The sequence below is a fragment of the Tenrec ecaudatus genome, chromosome 10, assembly GCF_050624435.1.
Source record: "Tenrec ecaudatus isolate mTenEca1 chromosome 10, mTenEca1.hap1, whole genome shotgun sequence".
NCBI classification, from domain to species: Eukaryota; Metazoa; Chordata; class Mammalia; order Afrosoricida; family Tenrecidae; genus Tenrec; species Tenrec ecaudatus.
In genome coordinates this window covers 130,922,862-130,946,562 of record NC_134539.1, presented here as the reverse complement: position 1 = coordinate 130,946,562, position 23,701 = coordinate 130,922,862, and the positions used below count along the sequence as shown (strand labels likewise).

The following is a 23,701-nucleotide window of genomic DNA, read 5'->3' as shown; positions in this document are numbered from 1 at the left end:
GCAGTTTTAAATATTAAGATACAAATGCGCGTAATGCAAGGGGCACTCAACAATAACATGAGAATGTGAGCGAGGACAGTCCCTCTCTCAGGACGCGGTCCTTCGTGGCCACACCAGGACGCTAAAGACAATGAGTGTAATCCTATCTGGCAGGAAGTCATAAAAGCAGCCATTAAAAAATTATCAAGCTAACTCCTTGCAACATGTAATACCCAGATCGTCTTAAGCACTACGGTAAAAAATTAATGACCCTGGGTATAAGCAGCGACTTAAGATATTAATAAAGTATTTAAAAATGAAGCATTTGCAATGTAAAGATAGACCTCTTTAATTTCTAAGGACTTTAATGCTATATAATATTTCATCCAGAACTTTAGGAAGGCCTGAGAGGTCTTCCATGACAAATCAATCTAAACAGACCCTAGTCCTCTACCTCTCACCCATCTTATCATAGAACCAGTGTTTTATTTTCTTCATACTTTTTCGCCACCTGCCAACATCTTGTTTAGTCATTTGTCTCTAGTTTATTTCTGATCTAAGTTCCACTCGAGCCAGGGGCCTAACGCGTACCTTCAGCCAGCCCTTGCCATGAAGGAGAGGCCACAGCTCACTCACCTGGCACACTCGCAATGCACAGGACATGCGAGTTGCACACCGTGAAACTGTCTAGGATGTTGCCTGGCTGAATAGCATCAATAATGATAGCTTTTGTAGCTGAATGCGTGCTGGTGCAGATCCAGACTAGACTGGATAATTCTTCTTGACTTCTGAACTCCTTCTGCTGATCCTGTGTACGTGGCAAAGTAAGGAAAACGCGCGGTTAACGCATAAATATGCACAGATATCCTTAAGATCATATAATTACACTATGAAGAAGAAATACGATTTCCAATTTATTTTCAGATTCTTTGGTAAAGAGACAAACACTGACTAGACTATAATGCTCACCTTCCTGACACAACAGCTGAAGACAGACATGTGCATAAGCAAATGTGGTGAAGAAAGCTGATGGTGCCTGGCTATCAAAAGATATAGTCTCTGGGGTCTTAAAGGCTTGAAGGTAAACAAGCGGCCATCTAGCTCAGAAGCAAGAAAGACCACATGGAAGAAACACACCAGCCTGTGTGATCACGAGGTGCCGAGGGGATCAGTTATCAGGCATCAAAGAACAAAAAAATTATATCATTGTGTGCTCGCCTCCATGATACGATCGCTGAAGACAAAGCGGGTGAATAAGCAAATGTGGCGAAGACCTGATGGTGCCTGGCTAACAAAAGAGATAGTGTCTGGGGTCTTAAAGGCTTCAAGGTAAACAAGCGGCCACCTAGCTCAGAAGCAACAAATCCCACATGGAAGAAGCACACCAGCCAGTCTGTGCAATCACGAGGTGTGGAAGGGATCAGGTAACAGGCATCACCAGAACAAAAAATCTTATAATAAATGAGGGTGGGAGTGTGGAGTGGAGACCCAAGGCCCATTTGTAGGCCACTGGAGATCCCCTTACAGAAGGGTCTCAGGGAGGAGACAAGCCAGTCAGGGTGCGATGTAGCAACAATGAAAAATACAACTTTCCTCTAGTTCCTAAATGCTTCTCCGCCCCCGTCGCCGCCGATCATGGTGCCAATACTACCTTGCAAGTCTGGCTAGACCAGAGGATGTACACTGGTACAGATAGGAACCGGAAACACAGGGAATCCAGGGCGGATGATCCCTTTAGGACCAGTGGTGTGAGCGGCAATACTGGGAGGGTAGAGGGAGGGGTGGGTTGGAAGGGGGAACCGATTAAAAGGATCTACATGTGACCTCCTCCCTGGGGGATGGACAACAGAAAAGTGGGTGAAGGGAGACATTGGACAGGGCGAGATATGACAAAATAATAATTTATAAATCATCAAGGCTTCATGAGGGAGGGGGGAGCGGGGAGGGAGGGGAAAATATGAGGACGTGATGCCAGGGGCTTAAGTGGAGAACAAATGCTTTGAGAATGATGAGGGCAATGAATGTACAAATGATCTTTACACAATTGATGCATGTACGGATTGTGATAAGAGTTGTATGAGCCTCTAATAAAACAATTAAAAAAAAGTTGTGTGAGCCCCTAATAAGATGATTAAAAACAAAAACAAACACCGACTAAACCCTGGCAGTGAAAGCAAATCCACGGCGGAGGTGTTCCGGATCTTGGTGGTGGTGGTCACTCATGGGTGGGTATGTCTCTCCAAACCCCTTTGGCTGTGCCCATTTCCTGCATGCCAACTAGATCTCAATACAGCTGAATAAAAGAGGAGAGGAGCAGCCATGGTACAGTAATCCCAATTAAGCCTTAGACCAAAGACCGAGAGAAGAAGCCAGCAGGCGAGCAGTGAAGGCCTGTGCTCACCTTCAGCTCCTGATCTAACTTGTCCAGACTACTCTGAGACGCGCTTCGCTGCTCACTGCCTTCGGTACCCAAGGCAGAGACGTCCTTGTAGAACACGCTTGCTCCAACGACAGAGCCACCGTCTCTGGTCTTCCCGCCGGATAAGTTGACACCAACAGCACACCATAGCTTTTGGGACAGAGATAAAGTAGCCAGTCACGTGCACTCTAGGAATGTCTACCCTTCTATCTTCCGAGTGTAACTATCGGTGGGCGATTGAAAGCAGACCTGGGACTGCAAAGCAGACAGACTCCCAGTGACCCTATAGGACAGAGTAGAACTGCCCCCTGGGTCCCCACGCCTGTAGCTCTCTGCAGGAACAGACTGCCATGAAGTGGGTCTGAACCATCTACCTTCTGGCTCGCTGCCTAGCACTTAGTCACGGTGCTACCAGGGCTCCTTGTGGTGGTGAATAAATATAGGTCTTTAATATTTAAAAGTATCCCATGTCAAAAACTGCAAAACAAACAATAACCTCCCCCCCACAAGTAGTATTTCAATTTTTCAAAAGAAAAAAGTCTATTCAGAGTTTAGAAAATAAACTCCTTTAAGTTCAAAATTAACTCACCTTCATTGATGTATCTTTTTCATCTAAGGGTCTGAGATACACAGGCACAGGTAAATTTTTCATCTTATTCTCTCCTTGACCATTGGTCACCTATTAACCAGGACCAGCGAGAGAGAAGGAGAAAAAGGTCTACTGGTCAAAAGCGAATTTCTCACAGTATAAACAGCGGCTGTTACACATCTACTGCATGAAATCAAGGGGCTTTGTCACTATTGCGCGAACACTAGCAGGATAACCAAGGGACAGTTATCATAGAGGAGTAAACAGGATTCTATGAGAACTCAGAAGAGAAACTCGTGTGTGTGTGCGCGTGCGCACCCACGTGCTGCTTGAGGTTTTTCAAGGATAAAGAATATAGAGCAGACAAGTAAAGTTCTGAGTTTGTAAAGTCAACAACTTGAAAGGCTCCATACTAATGTTTTAAAAAAACCAGATACTATTTTTTAAAAAAATCTAAATTTCAAATAAAAAAACAAAGATACCGGTTCTGGCTAAAGCAGGACCTCTCAAGCTTCATGCAGTCAGCCTGGCCCTGCTGACCCCACAGAAGCAGTTCACCAGAGCCCCAGGGATCCAGAAAATCACTGCCCTCAGGTAGGTCAGGCCCATGGGCGGGCGGGCAGGTCAGAGATGTCCGTTCAGAGGCCCCAGGCCCGAGCTGCTCCATCCATCTGACCAAGCCCACACGTTACCTGTTTGTATTTCTGGGGCAGACTCCAGCCGTAAGCCTGCACCCGACCATCTTCCTTCTGAACGTGGGCCTTGACCTGACGGTACTGCTCTCGCTTCTGCTCTCTGCGTGAGGCCAAACTCGCCTCCGTTCTGAAAGAAGGAGATTTCCTTTTTCAATGTGGAGAATGTCACAATAGCTTTATCCTATCCTGCTCTTCCGAAAACTACAAAATCAGCAGCCCCATGTATTACCGGCCTCCAAATTGGTTTCATTCAGACTACAGCTGCTCTTTCTTAGATTATGCACGGTGGCCACATTGCCCAAGCTTTAGCAGGCTAGCAAGCTGAATCACCAGCCATCAAATTTCTATCAGGTTTCAAGTTTGGTCATATGAAAGAGAATGGTTCTATTACGTCTGGCTTCCCCCACACACCCCTTTTTAAAAAGTCCAATAAATATTTACTGAGAATTTTGTAATGCCAGGGGACGTCCAAGTGACAAGTAAATGTCAATATTAAGGTAAGATAAGCCTGGACAGAAAATACACATGAAATTCTCAAACTCAAAACCGCATGGCCATTGAGTGGATTTCGACTTGCAGACACTTCATCTCCCTCCCGTGGAGCAACGGGGGTTGTGAAAAGCTGCCCCTCTGGTCAGGAGCTCGATTCATACCCACGACGCCCCCAGGGCTCCAAATTAAATGGACCTGGCAAGCTTTAGAGCGAGCCGTGCCTTAAATGAAAGCACCACGGACACGATTCTGAAATAAGCAGCTTATCTTCTGGCCATTTACATTTCTGTGTGGTGACTCGCTGTGGACACCATGGTTCAGGAGGCTCCTTTGGTGTCAGAAACTTTCATGGATTCCACATCGTTCATCTTACAGCTAAGAGGTAGACCCAAGAGAGAACACCAAGTCTCTGACACCACAGGAAGATGTTCAAACATCGAAGGAAAAGGACTATACAGAACCTCTCTGTCGCCATCGTATTTATCAAGGCTGACGCGCCGGAGTTTCCATCCACTTTAAACTACGTGAGGGAAACCATAGCCGCAAGGCTGCACCACAGGCGCTGCCGGGGGCGCCGACTTGGCGGGGCAGAAGCCTGTGGGACACTCACTCCTCGCTCAGGAAGGCGAAGGCTCTGGACTTGTCCCCGGGGAGCTGCGACAGGGCGCTGCTCCTTTTCTGCACGGAAGGAGTCACGTGGGCGGTGGGCGCGTTGTACTTCAGGTTGACAGGGGGCTCAGGCTTCTTCGCGGTGTTACTCGAGGAGCTGAAGAGCCGGCTGAAACTGACATTGAAGGAACACGGTGGGTGCGCACACACACACACACACGCACGCACGCACACACACGGAAGGCATGCACTGTGAGCACAGTCCAGGAGTCAAAACCAAACAAATGGCCCAGACCACACTGGAGCTGCGATGACTCACGGCCACGCTCAAGCTTTGGGGAAGAGAAATTATTGTTTGGACACACTGCCCCCCGTGTGGTGGAGCAACATTTCTTAACATGGCTCTTCCACCCACATCTCTGTAACTCCCACCCAGTGATGGGGTGGAGTGTGTCACACGAACAGAGGGGATTAGAGCGGAACGCCCAAGGACCCTGAAAGAGCACACTCGGAATCTCGGTCTCAAGCCTCACAGACTGTGGCACAGAGACCCAGTGGAGCAGCGCCGGGACGATGGGGTACCTTCTCCTCAGCTGGACCACGACTGCTGTCAGATGTAAGAGTGAATGGGGAGGAGTTTAGCCTGTCAATCAGGTCACAACTTGATTTGGAGGTGCTAAGGAGATGAATAGCTCGCTGAGGCGGGACACACGCTCACTCCCGGCAAGACATTCCAGTTGACAAGCCACATGGAGCTACGCTAGAGCCTGGAGCTGGAGGAGCCACGTGGAGCTCCACGCCAGCACTGAGATGCTTCCACCACAACTGGATCCACAGGACTTTCCACCCACTGGCCTGTGATCTTTCTGCATTCGCCATGGCCTGTTTTTCGTGAGTCTAAAGAAGACTATGTACTAGTATCAACATATGGGGTAATATCTTGGACTTATGGACTTGGTCTGGGCTGTTTTCTTAACGCACAGTTACTCTGTATAGAGCGCTTCCCTACACACACGAGTGTCTATGGACTTGTTTCTCTAGTCTACCCAGGCTAACCCACTACAGAACTGTGGGACAGAGAGGAACGTGAGCTGGCTTCTTGGTCCATGGAGGCAAAGGCCAAGAGAACACATGGCTGAGAGGCTCAGAACCAGAGAGAGACTGGCTGCTGGTTGAGGAGGCTCCAATGACCGTGTGTTTCCTGGTTTCGGATCCTGACCTGTGGTAACGTGTTAACTTCCCTGATGACCTCCCCTAACTGTGAGCATCGTCTGTGGTTTGTGTGTGGCCTTTGCAGCCAACGACCTAACCCAGCACAGATACAGGGAGGGTGGGTGGGGGAATGGTTGGTGTCAGAATAGGCACTGAAGGGTCAAGCGTGGAGGCATGTCTGACTCTTGCTTCGTGGCAAGAGGGAAGCCAAAGGAGGTCAGAAATGTCCACCTACACTGCCGTTTGCTACACCCTGATCTGTCGCTCAGAATCAGCCTAACGAAAGGAAGAAGCTCTTGAGGATGGGAATTTGCTGAACTGAGGAAACAAGACCCTTTCCTCCACTCGCTCCCACGTGACGCAGTGTGAGAGGGGCGGTTTACTCGCAAAGGGGTGGCTGCGTGACCGGAATGGAAGCCCACCATGCTGGTTCTAGACCTCGTCATACAGTCAAACAGTGGAACACACAGTACCGTCTCAGCACACATTTAGATATTTTCAGCTGAAGCATATCTGAATCAGCTATTTTCACATCTATTTAAAAAATTAACACTTCCCTTAAATAGCAGATTCACCAAAAAAGAGATGTTTTAAGCACAGTAAACAAATGGTACTTCCAATAAACATAAAGGTCAACACACACGTGCGCGCACACGCCTCAAAGCCTACAAGCATTAAACTTCTCATCATTTTAGAAATTCCATTGTAATCACAAAACCAATAAATCAGTTAAAGTTGATTATTGATCCTGATAATTAACAACTTAAAAAATAATCATGTCCCCTTATTTTAATTTTATTGTATCAGCGAGCCAGTCAAACGCACAGCCAACACGATGCATCTTACAAGTGCCTATTTCGGTCCTCCAGAGCATCCTTACCGAACTGGCATCCTACACAACAAGGGGCAAAGTTCAGTTTAGCCATCTACCCCAGATGATTTAAAAGAGAAAGAAAAAAAAAACATGAGTTTCTTCTTGAAAGTAAATTTCAACTCGCATTTGCTTTCATTTTTCTAGACCCCTTTTGCTCTCGGTGCTGAGGATCTGCACAGCAGAAGTCCCTACGTGCCCGCCTTCGGTCTAGATACTCACAACTGCCAGATGCTTGATCTTTTCTTTTCCTGCATGGCTGGGTTCTCCCTGGATGCGCTACATGAAAAGGGAAAAAAGGAAGATGGAAAGGGGTTATCTGTGAGATGAATGAGTTTCCTATTTGGAGAACAAGGAACGTTTATCTAAGAAGTTCACAGGAAGGCACCAAGGGAGAGTCAACAACTGAAAATACCCTCTGCCCCCCCCCCCTTAAAGAGTTCCTAGCCCACCAAGAGAGACTGCACAGGCACCCTGCATGCCTGCATATTAATATCGATATGTCATTCTGGAGAAGAGAGCCTTTAATTTCCAAAAGACTGCTCTGTCAATCCTGTCCTTACCTAAGAAGGGTCTCCATTACCTTGCTTTCGTGGCTTACACATAACAGCAGGCCCTTTACTGTCGTTTGTCATAGGACTAAATCTCCCGTCACTGAAACGATGGCCAGCGAAGGCAAGGGGCTAGGTTGGATTCACAAATAATTCCGGACAATAAGGCACACCAACCTGATTAGCAACGTGACTAATAGCGCACCGTCACTATCGGAGCCCCTTTTAAACTTCTTTTCTTGAATTCCTTTGAACAAGTTAAAGCATCTTTTAACTCAATGAAAAGGTTAAGCTACTTTTTCTTCACATGCTGTCAAGCAGGTGGCTGCTAGAATTCAAAATAGCAATGAAAAGGAGATGCTGTAGATATGCCTTCAATCTGTTTATTAGCTCTGCCTGCCATCAAGCCGATTCTGACTCCGATAGACCCTACAGGACAGGGTGGAACTGCCCTCTGGGCCCCGAGACTGCACCTCTTCTCTTTACACGAGCAGACAGCCTGGCCCTTCTGCCGTGGAGCAGCTGACCCTGTGCTGTGGGTAGCAGCCCAATCAATGCGCGGCCACTGCATTTTTCCTTCAGTCCATTAAATAATGGAGATAAGAATGCACCTCCCAGCATTTGTCTCCTTCTTCAGCACAGTTTGATGGCTCATCTCCTCCCTTTGGGTAGCTACAGCCATTCTGAGTCTAGCCAACAGTGCCAAGTGTGCTACTACAGAGAGACAGGTAAATCAGGGGGGCGACCACATTGCAGTTTTTGTGAGCCCTTCTTCAATGAAAGTAAGGGGTACTGTTACTGAGGAGACTGACCACTAGATGGCAGTATTAGGTGAGATTTAAGGTTCAACTGAGCACTGCAAAGGAAGGTGCAAAGGGGAAAAAAATTAATAGCTGTGAATTTCACAGAGTAAATATTATTTTCCTAGGTAGCTTATGAGGGGCTTTGGTGGCACTGTGAGGAAATTAATTAACTGTTGGACTGCTACCCTCAAGGTTGGAAGTTCAAACCCACCAGTCTCTCCTTGGGAGAAAGATGAGGCTGTCTGCTCCCATTAAAGATTTAGAGCCTAAGAAACGCTATGTAGGGTCACCAAGAGTCGGAATTCACTTAATGGCAGTGGTGGGTTGGTTGGATGTAGCACATGGAAATTTTTTATTTTCTCAGCTTTATTTATTGCCAATGTCAACCTCTACATTCTCTTGAAAAAAAATACTCATCATTTCTAACTAATAAAAATGGCTTTTTAGAGATTGTGGAAATGTTCCTCTGTAGAGTCCTTACTGGATCCTGAAAGAGCCCTTAACTGGCCCCAGATTATTCACATTTTGTCTCTAACTCTCAGTGTTGCTTTAGAAAGTCTCTCCCAGGACACAGAGCAAAGCTCTAGCTCTCTCTCAAGGAAGGCCCACTCAAACCTTGATGGCACAACAGGGAAACACCACAGCCACTCTCACACATCTCATACCGGATCATCTCGGTCCATCGAACAGCTTCCTGAAGCTCCATCAGTCTCTCCTTATACTGGTTTCTCTCCATCAGAACTCGGGCCATTTCCACCCGAGTAAACCGCTTCCTCTGTGCTGTAGGAATATCACTCTACAACAAAGAGACGACCCATCACCCTGGGAGCCCACAGCCGGCCGCTCTGGTTGCTGTTGCTCTCAGACACTAGCCCCTTAAAGATTCCTGAACTTAAAACCTAGCCTTACTCCAGTCTCACATCGCTTATTCTGCCTACAAACAATTCTGGTGAAAATACTCACTTTCATTCACTTACAGAAAATGGCCTCTATGGTAATAAAATCAGTAAGGTTTTTTAAAAATTAGTGATGACTGAAAGGGTTAAAGACAATTTAATGTCTGCAGATGCAGACATGCTAACACGTTACAAAGGAATTACAAAGATAGGGTAGATGTTGAACCCACACTCAAAAGTTCTCTATTCTATATAGCTATAATATGCTCTTGCAATTTTCACATGGAAAGGCTGCTTTGATAACATTATTTTAAAATCTCAATTTTAAGTAATTCAGAAATTATATTCCTAAAGAGGTTCAGTTATCTAACAACCAATCCGAACATACGCTGAAGGATAATGTAAAGAGTAGTCATTGGCTAGCTATCAAAGTACCAAACTAAAACATCACCAGGAATAAAACCAGCGTTCCCACCAGGATTCTCTGCAGGCTATAAGGGATATGTGTGTAGAGTAAGGCTAAGGCTAAGTTCCCAAAAGGTCATGCTCAAGCCAACTTCCCTCCTCTGCTGATGTTGAACCCTGCTCTAAAAGGAAGCGGAGCTTAACTGACTGCAAGGCTTTTGACCATCTGGGAGCCAAAGGCGCAGAGCTTGGGGCAGGACGACCGAGTAACCTCCTCTACACTCCTGTCATGGGGGCTGTCAAACTCGCAGAGCCCCACCAGTGAGGGACGCAGCCATTACTGGATAACTAATGCTATCAGAGAAAAACTCTGTTCCTTCTATGCACCAGGAAACCCACACAGCATAGTTTGTGGTAGCAAAAAAACAAAAATAAGATATATAAATTATAGTCACTAATAGAATGAGGCCATAAAGATAAATGAACTATAGAAATGTAATGCAGATGAGTCTCAACATATATTACTGAAACAAAAAACAGCAACAAAACAAAGGAAAACCTCATGGTAGTGGGGGGTGAGGAAACCTCAAGGAACCCGAGGTATACTGCGCGATCCATCGGTGCTCTACTGCACCCTGACTGACTCATCCCTTCCCTGCGACCCCTCTCCGGGGGATGTTCCATTGTCTGTAGATGGGCTTTGGGTCTCCAGTCCAACCCCCCTCATTCCCACCCAAGTGCTACTTTCCACTCAGGACTGGACCAGAACACGTACAGAGCTATAGGCAAGAGATTAAAGCTCACAACACATGAAACCCTGGAACAGGAATGGGAACAGCGATACCAAAAGGGTAGTGGGGAAGGAGGGAGAGGGAGACAGGAAGGGGACACTGATCACAGTGAATGCCACAGAACCACACACCACCCTGCTCCAGGGGGAAGAACAACAGAAACCAGACGGGAAGAGAGACAGCGGTTGGTGTGAGATAAGAAAATAATGACAATCTACAATCAAGGGGCCAGGAGGGTGGGGGATGGGAGTGGAGGGATGGAAGAGGAGCTGATTCCATGAGTTCAATAGGAAGTAACTGTTCAGAACAGAACAATGGCAATGTATTGTACGTTATTAATATGTCTGACACAACTGATGTATGGATTGTAACAAGAGTTTTAAGAGTCCCTAATAAAATGATCTTAAAAAAACAACCAAGAAAAACCTCAATTGAAAATAAAGCAGGAAATATTAAAAACAGAAACAACTTTAAAATGGGTCAAAAGGAGATCAAATGACAAGGTGTGAACTTTTAACTTCATTATATGTACCCTGATCGACTTTACAATGTTCTCGGTCTGACTGGCGAGGTCATTCACATCCCTGGACTGTGGTCAAAGGGACTTGGCGGAGGCGTAATCCACGGGGGACCCTCCGCATGGATTTGGGGTTTCCACTGTTATCTATAGCCTTCTGTGAACTGGGTGCTCACAATCAAAGCTCTGAGACCATTCCTTTCTCCAGACGTGGATTTTATTATTTACAATCCTTGGATCACACAGGCTGACGTGCTTTTTCCATATGGACTTAGTTGATGAATGAATCACTTAAATGACTGCTTGTTTGATGATAAGCTCTTAAGACTGCAGATGCTATTTTTTCTGACAGCCGGGCACCATCTGGTTTCTTCACCACATTTTGCTATAGCACCCTTGTCTTCTGTAATCTCTTTGTGAGGATGAGTTGAGTAGGGTGATGCTATAAGAATGCATAGTTCTTGGGTGAGGGCCACGATTAAGCGCCAGCTCAAAATCTAACATATACTGTGGCTTATATGTGTCGCTGGCTCGCTTTAGAGACATCAGTATCATTTTATAATCGAGAGCATATCAGTCATCCCGATGGGGCATACGGTAATTCTATTGATAGTGTCATTAGTTTGGCCAATGGTAAAGAATGTAAAACACTGGAGAAAAAGAAATTATATACATACAGGCTGGCTTTACAGATTGTAGTACAGCAACTGTTCATTAATGCAAATTAAAAGTTCAAATGACTAGACACTATTGACATGAACGAGAGTTGGAGATAGGGCAAAACTTTCAATAAGATTCACTCACAAAGGCAGAATCATGCCTGCCAGACTAACAAATGTCATAAAAATCAAAGAAAGCACAGAAACAATGATACATGGTCATCCTGGGCCACCATTGACCGGGCACACGTTGCTTTGTGTGATTTTCTGTGTATGAAATCCAGGGTAGGTAAATGTACAGGGACCGCAACTGGATGCATTCATTACCTAAGAGGCTGGCAGGGGACACTGAGGCGGGGGAGGGAGGGGAGAGGAATATGAGTATGACAAAGAATAAAATGTTCTGAAATTCAGAGGGGTGATGACTGCACCCCTCTTCTTAATAAGCTTGAACTAGTGTATGATATGTACAACATATGCCAATAAAACTATTAAAAACCAAAACAACACCCTCTCAGGGGGACGAACAATGGAAAAGTGGGTGAGGGGCGATGGAGGATGATGTAAGATATGAAAATAATCATCTATAACTCATCAGGGGTTCGTGAGGGAGGGTGGGTATGGGAGGGAGGGGTAGAAATGGGGAGCTGATCTCAGGGGCTCAAGTGGGAAGAGAATGCTTTGAAAACGATGATGGCGGCATATGTGCAAATGTGCTTGACACACTGGATGAATGTATGGAGTGTGATAAGAGATGTAAGAGCCCCCAATAAAAGTATTAAAAAAAACTGCTCTAAAGGGCTCAAGTAGAACGGAGATGTTTTGAGAACGATGATGCAACAAATGTACAAATGCGCTTGACACAATGGATGGATGGATGGATGGGTTGTGATAAGAGTTGTTTGAGCCCCTAATAAAATGATTAAAAAATCAACAACATAATATTGAATAGGAGGAGAAAGTCCAAGGCTAAATAGAGCTTACTCACTTGAAACTATACATTGTAGGGATACATACATGATATGACAAAATTATTTTTTCAAAGAGAATGATGAAATATGACAAGGCATTTCTCTGTAAGGGAGGGCTCAAGTCAAGAAGTAGATCCACAGATGTTGATTCATTATGTCTTAAAACTTATGTGCACGACATATGTAGTATGTACCAAGAACTAACTAAAATAGCAGATAAGAAATCCAAGGGACATATGAAAATAATCATCTATAACTCATCAAGGGTTTGTGAGGGAGGATGGCTGGGAGGGAGGGGGAAGAAATGGGGAGCTGATCTCAGGGGCTCAAGTGGGAAGAGAATGCTTTAAAAATGATGATGGCGGCATGTGTGCAAATGTGCTCAACACACTGGATGAATGTATGGATTGTGATAAGATATGAGTTCCCAGTAAAAGTATTAAAAAAAAAAAAAGAAAACCAAGGGACACCAAATGATTAGTCTGTTTGGAATACCCGCAGAACTCAGGCTGACCTGCAGCGTGTGGTGCAGGAAGGGCGATTTAGGTAACAGCAGGACTAGCAGGCTACAACTGTAAGCATGGAAGTCCTAGTGTTCTTCTGTTTGTATGTATGGGGATAACCATACAGGCTAACTGACGTTCTAGGCTTTATACTTTTATGCTAGTGCTATGAAGCATTCTCACTACCTTTTCAAAATAATCAAGACTTAAAACAAAGAACCCCAACAAACACCCAGTTTGGTCCATGAGCATGGACAGGCAGACACGGGGGCCACTGAGAAAACAGATGAACCCCTATTCTAGCCCTGATCATACACATCCTTTAAATGCAATAGCAGGATTTTCCCAATGAAGGCAAAGAAAAAGTACCAAACTGCAAACCTACATCGTCGTCCTCTTTTGCTTTCTGCCGGGCGTCCTCGGCTTCTGCACGAGCTCTAGGAGGGAAGAGAAGCATGCTGCTTGAATTGGTGTCACCTTTTTCAAAGACTGTGAGTGTAAGCACTTCACCGATTCCAATGATCACCAATGTGTTATTTCTTTTCTTTGTTGAAAACAGAGCACTTACTGCCTTCATCTAGGGGACAGCATCATAGCGTGACTTGCAGAGAAAGCCAAGGAAACTAATGCGTGTTTCTAATTTCCTTTGATCAAACAAAGGTGTCTGAGCAGTCTCACTCTCTTCACAAAAAGCAGCAATATTCGGATAGCACTGTTCATGAGGGGCTTGCTTAGTCACAGCAAAGGCAAGAGGTGGGTGGTACTTCCCCTATTCCATGACACGTGTGGCCCTTCCTAGCCTGGGCAGGCCGGAGACAGCACTCTCAGCGCTCCACCTGCTACTGTGCCGTGGCCCACTGGCAGACTTCATTGTAGAACGGTCAGAACTTACTTCCTAAGCTCTTCCTCCAGCTCTTTGTTCTTTTCCTCTAGCTTCAGCTTGGCTTGTTTCACAGCCTCCAGCTCTCCGTGCAGCACGTCTTTCTCACAGGTCAGCTCATCTACTTTTGCTATCAGATCATTCTTCACCACATTCAAAGCATTTCTAGAAACAGATTTCAAAAGTGCGTCATTACAAATAAACATTTCTACATCGTTCAGTTTATTGTCTTGCAGGACAATCAGAGTTCAATAACTGAATGGCTGAAGACATTCAACTTGTTGCTGCTTTCTTGCTAAAAACGGAAAGAACACAAGGCAATTTTTTTGTACTCACCCATTATTAAACTAGGCATATATAGATAAAAGAAGAAGAAATGAATAAAACAAGGCAGGCCACTAAGTAATCGAGACAGAATTAAAAAGATAAACATTTAAAAAACAGCATTCATAAGGCTCTGTTAATAAATTCTGAAAATATATTGCACAATCAATTAGGTAAAATTAATCCTCAAGTTGTCTTTACTAATGAAGGAAGGAAGAACACACCAAAACAAAAAGTAAGCTCAAGCTCTTTTGGGGGTGATCTGTGCTGAGATATAAGAACCCCCGGAAAGAGGCAGGAAGATAGGCCAATCCCAGAAGAGGCAGCAAGAAGCTGTGGGACTGGTCCTGAAGACAGCAAGGCATGACTTCTGCAGAGTGGCAAGGAGATACATAGAGGAGATTCTGCAAAGACTGTCGAAAACGAGGGTGAGATGCAGGTCCCATTACCACTATATGCCTGAGTGTGTGGGTGGGTGTGTGCGCGCGCGCGTGTGTGTGTGTGCGTGCGCACACCGTCAGAGAAAGGAAACAGGCTCGGCTTAGGCGGCTGAAGCAGCGCTGCGTTGATGGAACAGTGTCCCTGGCTCGGTGAAAGGGACATTTGGCATTGTTCCTTGTTACAACTGGGGACATACTTACTTGGTCTCCAACAATTGTGTGTTTTCTAATATAAGATTCTCAACTTCACGACCCATGCCTGGAAAAAGAAAAGGGAGACTTGGAATACAAATTTATCTTTTAAGTGACGTGTTGATGACATCAAAAGTTGTAGTCACAAATTTATAACTTTGATCTACCCTATCCTTGACTTTTGCCTACAGGTATATTTGATATATCTACATGTATCGATTATAACACTTGAAATAATTATCCAACACAAAGCAAAGCTAAAGAGTTTGCTGGCCTGTTCTTTATAACTGCTAGTCTATCCTTTGTTTTCAGCAGTAAATTTTTTTTAATATCCAGAATTTTTTGACAAGTATTTGAATACACAGTTTTTTAGGTAAAAAAAATGCGTTAGTGTGAGTCAGAAATTTTTTTCAAACCACAGCAGATAAGATCGGTTTTTCTCTAAAAGTTAGGCGCTACTAATAGAAAGCAGGCAGAATAAAGGAGGAAAGCCAGCCAGAAACCCAGTGCAGATGGAACCTTACCAAAGAAACTATGGTCTTAAAGCCCATGCATTCATTCCATGTAAAGCAAAAACAAAGAACAAGAAACGTTTCATGTAAGAAATAGCATGAAAATAGATTATTAAGCTGTAAACTTTATGTATGATAGGAAAAACACATTGAATCACAATGTTTGGATTTTAATGCAGAACGATGTACAAAAGACAGAAATAAAGAAATGATGATTTCCTTCATTCATGGGTATGGTCTATGGTATTTATATCTAAAGGGAAAAACCCTGCCTTCCCAATTCTTGCTCACAATAAAATTGCACAATATAATTAGAATGGACATCACCTGTCAGCAAGACATCACTTCCTCAAAGTGTCACTTACCAAATGACACTGTGCACCCCTCACGGCCTACGGCTGGCTTACATTCTAAGGAGCACTGTGCAGGAGGCACGCACCCACAGCACTCGGGGCAAGACGCACTACAGGCATCTCTGGGGGTAGGGGAGCAATTTACTTGCTGCTATAAGATAACTAAAGAAATTAAGTAATATACTTATTTACCCCAAATAGGTTAAAGAAATTCCACTCCTACCCACTTCTCCTAGAGTTGAGAACTAATGTTAGGATGGAAGATATATATGGAGAACATTCATTTTCCAAACAGAAAGGAAACATTAAAAAAACAAAACTATGTAAAAAAATTAAAATGTCCCTTTATTAGAAAAAACAAAACCAAAGTACTTAACTTAATGACTATTTTGAAAAACAAAAAAAATTATGGGGAAAATTGATAAAAATTCTTTTTCATATGGACCCATATTTTATCTATAATAATAGTCTTCTGAATAGCCTCAAATATCTCGGCATTTCTACCATAAAGAATTTAGTATAAAAAATAGTATCTTATTTCATTATTTATAGACAAACAAAAAAATCTCCAACTTCTGACTCCAAGATTAATTTTGGTAAGATATGTCCAAATATTTTCTATAAACATGAATATTAACTTTATAATAAAATTATAGAGATAGAAGAAATAGGGCTGAAACTGGTTACCAAAAAAATTTATTTAGTAATTGTTGACTAGTGATTCTCAAGCACATAATAGAGAAACAAGCGTAAAAGCTGAGAACATAGGCAGAACAAATATATTTATATATATATACACACACACACAAAATTGAGCAGAAAAAATTAAGAGAAAGCATCAAATGAAACAGGCAGGCAATACTCCTAGCTTAAAAAGCAGTAATATGAAAGTATTTAAAAGCATACACACCAGAATATTCCCCTGGGTAAGCAGCCCAAGAGAAAAATGAATGAGAATCTTAATTAGATTGTTTTCAAAAAGCAAGAACTAAACTCATTTATTTTTAAATGAGGAGACAAGGAAGTTGAAAAGATGTAGAGGAAACAATTAACTAAAACAATAAAGTATAAATATTATAAATTTTAAAAAAGAATTATGCACTCTCTGGGAAACATAGCCTTATAGTGTAGCTTCTAGCGCTTACATTTACACCTTCCCAATGAGGAATTATTTTAAAATCTAGGCCACATATTTACTGTCAACGTATATAAATTTTGAAAAGCATCAATTCATTCATTAGAAGTAAATCATATTTGGAAGTGAATCCTTTTGGGGACCAAACATAAACGTAGGTCTAATATATTTGAAAATGAAAGCTAACTAACAAAAAATGCTGGACAGTTTTAAAAATCATAGAAACGTCGTTTGGCTCTTTAGCAGTCATTCTCAACCTAGCTCTACAAGTGGTCTTGAGTTAGCCATAGACCAGAGGTTCTCAACCTGTGGGTCGCGACCCCTTTGGGAGTTGAATGACCCTTTCACAGTGGTCGCCCAATTCCTAACAGTAGCAAAATTCCAACAAAAACAATGTTATGGTTGAGGGCGGTCACCACCACATGAGGAACTATTAATGGTCCTGGCATTAGGAAGGTTGAGAACCACTGCCATAGACTTAAGGTAGTCCTTAAAGACTGTAGGCACAATGTTAACTCGTTCCGCACGTGCATTTCCCCAAAAGTTCATTGTTCTGTTACATATGCTCCTGTAAAGGGGTTTTAACGCATGGAAGGTAACGAATCAGATTTAGCGGTAAAGCCAAACTATTAGAAGGAGCTAGCAGCCTGTTCACTTGGGGACTGTACTACGTGCTCAAGATTCAACAGCGAGCACAATAAACCTTGCTGTCCTGCTCACACTGCGCTGAGAGTCCATCCAGCGAGACAGGCTTAGAAACAATCAGAATAGGAATGGATGGTGGCATAATGAGAAAAAGCAATTCCAAAGGAATACGTTTCAGGGACAACTAGGCTTTACTTGGGAAGTTCAAGGTAGAATTCTGGGCCAGCATGTATTTAAGGGGTGACAAGAACAATAAAGGGATAGTTAGGACTGGCTGCAGGGGAAATAGGAGAGGTCTTGGGGGTGGGGGGAATGAGTGCATGGGCAGATCCGCCATCCACTGAGACAGCAGATGCTGGTCCGCGGGCAGCCTCGGGGACAGACAATGACCTCAGCTTTAAGCAAGTCACAGGCCCAGATTCCCCGCCCCCCAAATGCCTTGGAGTCCTTTCTGCCTGACACATAGCAACCTCACATGCTTGCTGCAGAACAGAAGCGTGCTCCCCAGCATTTTTGAGATTGTGACCTTTCAGAATTAAGTCTCAGGCCTTTTATCAGAAGTGCCTCTGGGTGGGTTTGAAAGGCCAATCACGTTTAGTCATTTATACCACCCAAGAACTCTTGTGCTACCTTGAAGTCACCTTAGAAGTGTCTAGTGGACAGTTTGGAAACAGTCTGCGGTGCTAGAAAAGACCCAGGATAGTCATGAGACAAGGAGGCTAAGAATCACTGAGAGCAACTGAGATTTCCTGAACAAGGAAAGGGGCCGAGGTCACGAGGCGAGGAGCACAGCATCTAAAAGACAGACGGAGAAAGAGGAGCCTGCAAAGCCAATGGAAAGAGCCAAAGAGGAGGTAAGTCTGACGTAACACACACTTGGCAAAGATAGTTCTGTCACCAACTAGAAGGCTGCTACTAACAGCATGAGTGATTTCTGGACGAGTGAGCAGAGGGGAGGGTGCTAGACTGCAGTGGCTAAGGGAGATGTGGGACTGGGGCAAGTCGGCCAGTTAAAATAGCCATACTCTCAAGAAGTCTATTGTGCTCACTGTAAGCACCTCACATTCAGTCTAACACTTTAAAAGACACCTTGTTACATGAAAGGATAACTGGGAATGGAGAGTGAGTGATAAGAGCAGTAATCAGTGGAAGATACAGAGTAAGAAAAGTGCCATAAATGGAGAAGACCTGCACCTGATTAAGTGACAGCGGCAACAAGTTAGTAAAGATAGTGAAAGATAGTGACAATGAGAAGAACAAGGATAATCCAGAGGAAAAAAATTCGAAGAGTAGGGTGTGTGAATCTGTGACTTCCCAGGAATGTGGCTGGGGAGAGCAACTGAGCAAAGTGAATGGAGAAAGAGTCCCTCACAATAAAGCCGAGGAACAGAGGAAAAGCAAGGAAAAGCACAAACTGCTGGGGTTGTCGCTTTCAAGTCATTAAAATCAAGGGGAAAAAATCTTATTTACTGAGCCTATAGCTATTGGCTTAAATAAATTTATATGCTACAAGAGTTTCATAATGTGATAGCAACAAGAAAAAATGAGTGATGAGTCATAGAAGTGGACTGTGTACTCATTTATCAACCCTCGGTCAATTAAGGTATTTTGGGGAACCATTTGTAAACCTAACTACAGTGCAGGCAGTGGACATCACTCTCAGTTACCAACACTGAGCTGTACAGAAGACAAGCCCAGGCCCAAAGAAGGGCTTAGCAAGCTTCATTTCCATCTCTGACAGACAGGAAGCCACTAAACTGGAGGCAGTATATTAAAATCTTCTAAGGTGGAACACTCTAGAGATACATCTACCAATAGCTATAAATAAAAAGGCCAGCAGTTCATAATATGTTGTTGTCATTAGAGGTCATTGATCCAGTGACCCTAGGCACCACAGACAGAAGCACCGCGTGGTCCCGAGCCATCCTTGCAATCGTTCTTGCATTCATTAGGCCTTCGGTGTCTAACAATGTTTGGAAGCTATTCATAAGGATTTCAATGGCTTATATATAGATCATTTTTTCTTTCCAAAATGGAAAAGAAACCAGAAATATTAGGATTCTGTTTTTAATCTATTATGTTTAATTTTCTCACTTGAAGTATATACATTTTTAGAAGATGCTTTATTTAAAAGAATTTAATTATTTTAACGTGCTCTATGGTTTCCAAACTCTAGAAAACAAAGAAAGGTCAAGTACTTCAAAAAGTACAACCTTCCATACTGGATTAGGTAGTAGCAGAGTGTACAGTGACATTGTTAAAGCACTTCCTTCTGATGTACTTGAATGACAGAGCATGTGGGAATTTTGGGGGGAGTGCTGAATTTTTATTCCAGTGATAGTTCTTTATGCATTTGTCAAAATTGGACATAAAAAAGTAAATTCTCTCTATAAAATTTTAAAATAATTTTTTTAATTTTTCAAATCTTTTTCTAACACACGCCCCTCAGTTTTACTGGGTTCTTCTCTTAGTTGAAGGTCAGTGTCTTAAACCTATTAAATATTTCAAGGAGCTTAAAAAGTATAATCTGATGTTAACTAACATGAATTATTGATTGATTGGGATTCATACATCTATTGAATCATTCCACAGTTCAATCACATTCAGCAGAATTGTACATTTGCTACCACAAATCAGTTTCCAAACATTCTTTCTCTATTTGGACGACTGACCTCGTCACCCCTTCCCCCCCGCACAGAAGTGTAAAATGTAAAACTGGAACATTCCTTAAGAATTCATCTTTTCTATCCCTTCTTTGTGAAATGTAAGCCATCCCATTTTCCCAGTGTTTTATTTAGACTTTGATGGTGGTATTCTCCTTACATTTACCTCTGAACAATGAATGTTGTGAGCTCTGCTCGGACAGAACTGTGTTCCCTTTAAAAAGTAGATCTGAGTGTCAAGGGCATAATTAGTCATCAACAAATTAGCATTCACTAATGTAAGAAAGTCCTTACTCTTATAGACATTGACAGGCAGCACCTTTTGAAAACACTGTGGTTCGGATTAAAATTACACCGATACAAAATTTGTTTTACAGATCAGTATCTGTAACCTATTCCAAAGATATGCATTCTAATTTCTTTTTTTTAATCGTTTTATTAGGGGCTCATACAACTCCTACCACAATCCATACACACATCAATTGTGTAAAGCACATTTGTAATATTCATTGCCCTCATCCTTCTCAAAACATTTGCTCTCCACTTAAGCCCCTGGCAGCAGCTCCTCATGTTTTCCCCTCCCTCCCCGCTTCCCCCTCCCTCATGGACCCTTGATAATTTATAAGCTATTATTTTGTCATATCTTGCCCTGTCCGCCGTCTCTCTTCACCCACTTTTCTGTTGTCCGTCTCCCAGGGAGGAGGTCACATGTAGATCCTTGTAATCGGTTCCCCCTTTCCAACCCACCCTCCCTCTACCTTCCGAGTATCGCCACTCACACCACTGGTCCTGAAGGGATCATCCACCCTGGATTCTAGTGTTTCCAGTTTTTATCTGTACCAGTGTGCATCCTCTGGTCTAGCCAGACTTGCAAGGTAGAATTCGGATCATGATAGTGGGGGCGGGGAGGAAGCATTTAAGAACTAGAGGAAAGTTGTATTTTTCATTGCTGCTACATCGCACCCTGTCTGGCTTGTCTCCTCCCCGAGACCCGTCTGCAAGGGGATGTCAAGTGGCCTACAAATGGGCTTTGGGTCTCCACTCCGCACTCCCTCCCTCATTCACTATGGTAAGATTTTTTTGTTCTGATGATGCCTGATACCTGATCCATTCAACACCTTGTGATCTCACAGGCTGGTGTGCTGCCTCCATGTGGGCTTTGCTGCTTCTGGGCTAGATGGCCGCACATTCTAATTTCTATAATGGGTTTGCTCTTTATAAAATCTTAAAAGTGAAGCAAAAACAGGTGTATCAGAGCTCATTCACAGAGTTGGAATCCTGTAATTCACCTGAAAGGAGCTTCAGAGAGCAGCCAGATCAGGAGTTGGCCAACTTGGTCTAGACAGGGCTAGATCATCAGTATTTTAGGCTTTGCAGGCCACGAGAGTTCTTCTGCAAACTACTCAACTATGTCAGACATTGACACTTAGAGAACCAGCGGGCAGGAAGGACTATATTCCAACAACACTTTATCTACACAAACAGGTGGCATGTCAGGCTTGGCATATGGCTCGAGAGCATCCAGTTCCTTCACAGAAACTAAGACCCAGAAGGTTTAGCTATTTGGCAAAAGTCACCAGACAAATATTGGAAGAGCTGTATGCAGTTTTCTTTCCAAATCATGTTCTTCAACTACAGAAATGTGAAAATGGCAACGTTTCCCAAGAGATCTAAAACATGATGCTCTGGAAAAGCTCAGAAAAATAAAGTATTATGATTTCTTATGTAATTAAGGTCAACAGTATTGACTGCCTTTGTTTATGCAGGACGTACGTGTACACACTCACACACCTTCTCTCTCGCTCTTCCACCTGCAGAGCACCGTGTTTCTTACAGTTCAGGGGATAAACTATCCCATGGCTCAATAAACTTATGTGAACTCAACACACAAATTTCAATGCAATTTCGAGTACACTGATATGTGAAGATGCTTTCTTTTTTAAAACTTTCATGACCTCAAAGAATACCTTTCCAGCTACACCTAAATGTGCAATAATCCTGTACTACTGAGCAGGTTAGGGCCACTTTAAATGTATTTTCAATTAAATCATTATTTTAAATGTATCTTTTAAAACCCGTGGAATAGTTTGTCAGAGATAACATACCTAGTAAGTCTGCTCCTTCATCCACATCTCCAATGAGGCCTGAGCCAGCTGAAGACAGTTCTTCAAAGAGAGACTCTGTATTACGATCAAAAGCTTTGTTCTCTATGCCTTTGGTAGGAGTGCTAAGGGACAAAAACAACAAAACCAAATCAATAAATTACAGAGACGTAATTTCTGAGAGTAAAACAAATAGCTAGGCTGAGTTGCAGGTTTTTATAATGGTACATTACATCCGATATGAAATGCAATTAATATGTATTTCTCAAAGGTTTCCTAAGAAGCCCCCACCAAAGTCCACAGAGTGACTAGTAAAGGCCATCTACAAGGTTTCCGTTGTGAAAGTTCAGCCAACATAAATCAATGGCAATCAGACAGCAAGAGCACGAGTCAGCTCTGTACCTACCGGTCAGCCTCTAAGTGCTGCACGTAAATTGTCCAACTTAATCCTCACAACTCTTAATCAGTTAGTTCCCATTTCAAACAACTCTAGTAGTTGTGGAGATTAAAGAAAGCAATTCACGTAGAGCAGATCAGCAGCTGCCGTCATTCTCTCCGTTTTTCAGATGAGGACACGAGTGAGGTGAAGGTTGTGTTGGGATCATTAGGTAAAAAGGGCAGGATTCAAATCCAGAAAGTTTGGCACCAGGATTCATGACCTTAGTTTTTGTGGATTAGATATTGGGCTGCTAACCAAAGGTGAGTGGTTCAAATCCACCGCTGGTCCACAGTAGAAAGATGAGGCTGGCAGCTCCTCCTATAAAGATTTACAGTCTTGTACAGAGTCACCGAGTCTGAAACTACTGGATAGCAATGAGTGTGGGGTACAGATTGGCAGGGCCCATTCTTTTTACAGGGCAACTTGGCAGTGCCCATTAAAATCTAAAACACAAATATTCACTGGCCCAAGCATTTCCTGTGAAAATTGTTCTACAAAAACCCAATCATAAAAAAAGCAAGTATGTAAAGGGATAGTGAGAGCAACATTTCTAGAACAAAGCTGAAATGACCTAACAGATTATTAGTAAGGGAAAATTAATGAAATTATGACTATATCCACAATTTAAAAAGCTTTGTAGTTTTAAAAGTAGTAGGATTTTATAAACAAACTCATAATTTTACAAAAGTTGCAAAATAATACATAAACTATGAGCACTTCACCTTCCCAACATGACTGCTGAAGACAAAATGGGTGCATAAGCAAATGTGGTGAAGAAAGTTGATGATGGCCGGCTATTAGATGTAGTGTCTGGAGTCTTAAAAGGCTTGAGTTAAATAAACAGCATGTAGCAGAGAAGCAACAAGCCCACATAGAAGAAACACACCAGCCTGTGTGATCGTGAGATGTAAACAGGATCAGGTATCAGAAGACACAATCAATCATATCAGGGTACAGAATAGCACCAACAAAACACACACATCCCTCTAGTTCTTTAATGCTCCCCTACCACCCACCCACCATGACCCGAGTCCAACCTTACAAATCTGGCTAG

General features: G+C 43.2%; 1 protein-coding gene across 6 annotated transcripts in view; it reads right to left on the bottom strand.

Annotated features, from left to right (window-relative positions):
• The window catches only part of SPAG9 (sperm associated antigen 9), a 143,769-nt gene that overhangs the window by 21,886 nt on the left and 98,182 nt on the right, over window positions 1-23,701 (bottom strand). For all 6 annotated transcript variants that reach the window (XM_075561596.1, XM_075561595.1, XM_075561597.1 and 3 more), the window contains 11 exons: window positions 22,212-22,333; window positions 14,808-14,865; window positions 13,855-14,007; window positions 13,348-13,399; window positions 8,886-9,016; window positions 7,089-7,145; window positions 4,785-4,958; window positions 3,680-3,809; window positions 2,988-3,077; window positions 2,381-2,548; window positions 616-787 (listed from right to left, as the gene is read on the bottom strand). In XM_075561596.1, the coding sequence (XP_075417711.1) occupies window positions 616-787; window positions 2,381-2,548; window positions 2,988-3,077; window positions 3,680-3,809; window positions 4,785-4,958; window positions 7,089-7,145; window positions 8,886-9,016; window positions 13,348-13,399; window positions 13,855-14,007; window positions 14,808-14,865; window positions 22,212-22,333 (1,307 nt within the window). The remainder of the gene's footprint in view (window positions 1-615; window positions 788-2,380; window positions 2,549-2,987; window positions 3,078-3,679; window positions 3,810-4,784; window positions 4,959-7,088; window positions 7,146-8,885; window positions 9,017-13,347; window positions 13,400-13,854; window positions 14,008-14,807; window positions 14,866-22,211; window positions 22,334-23,701) is intronic.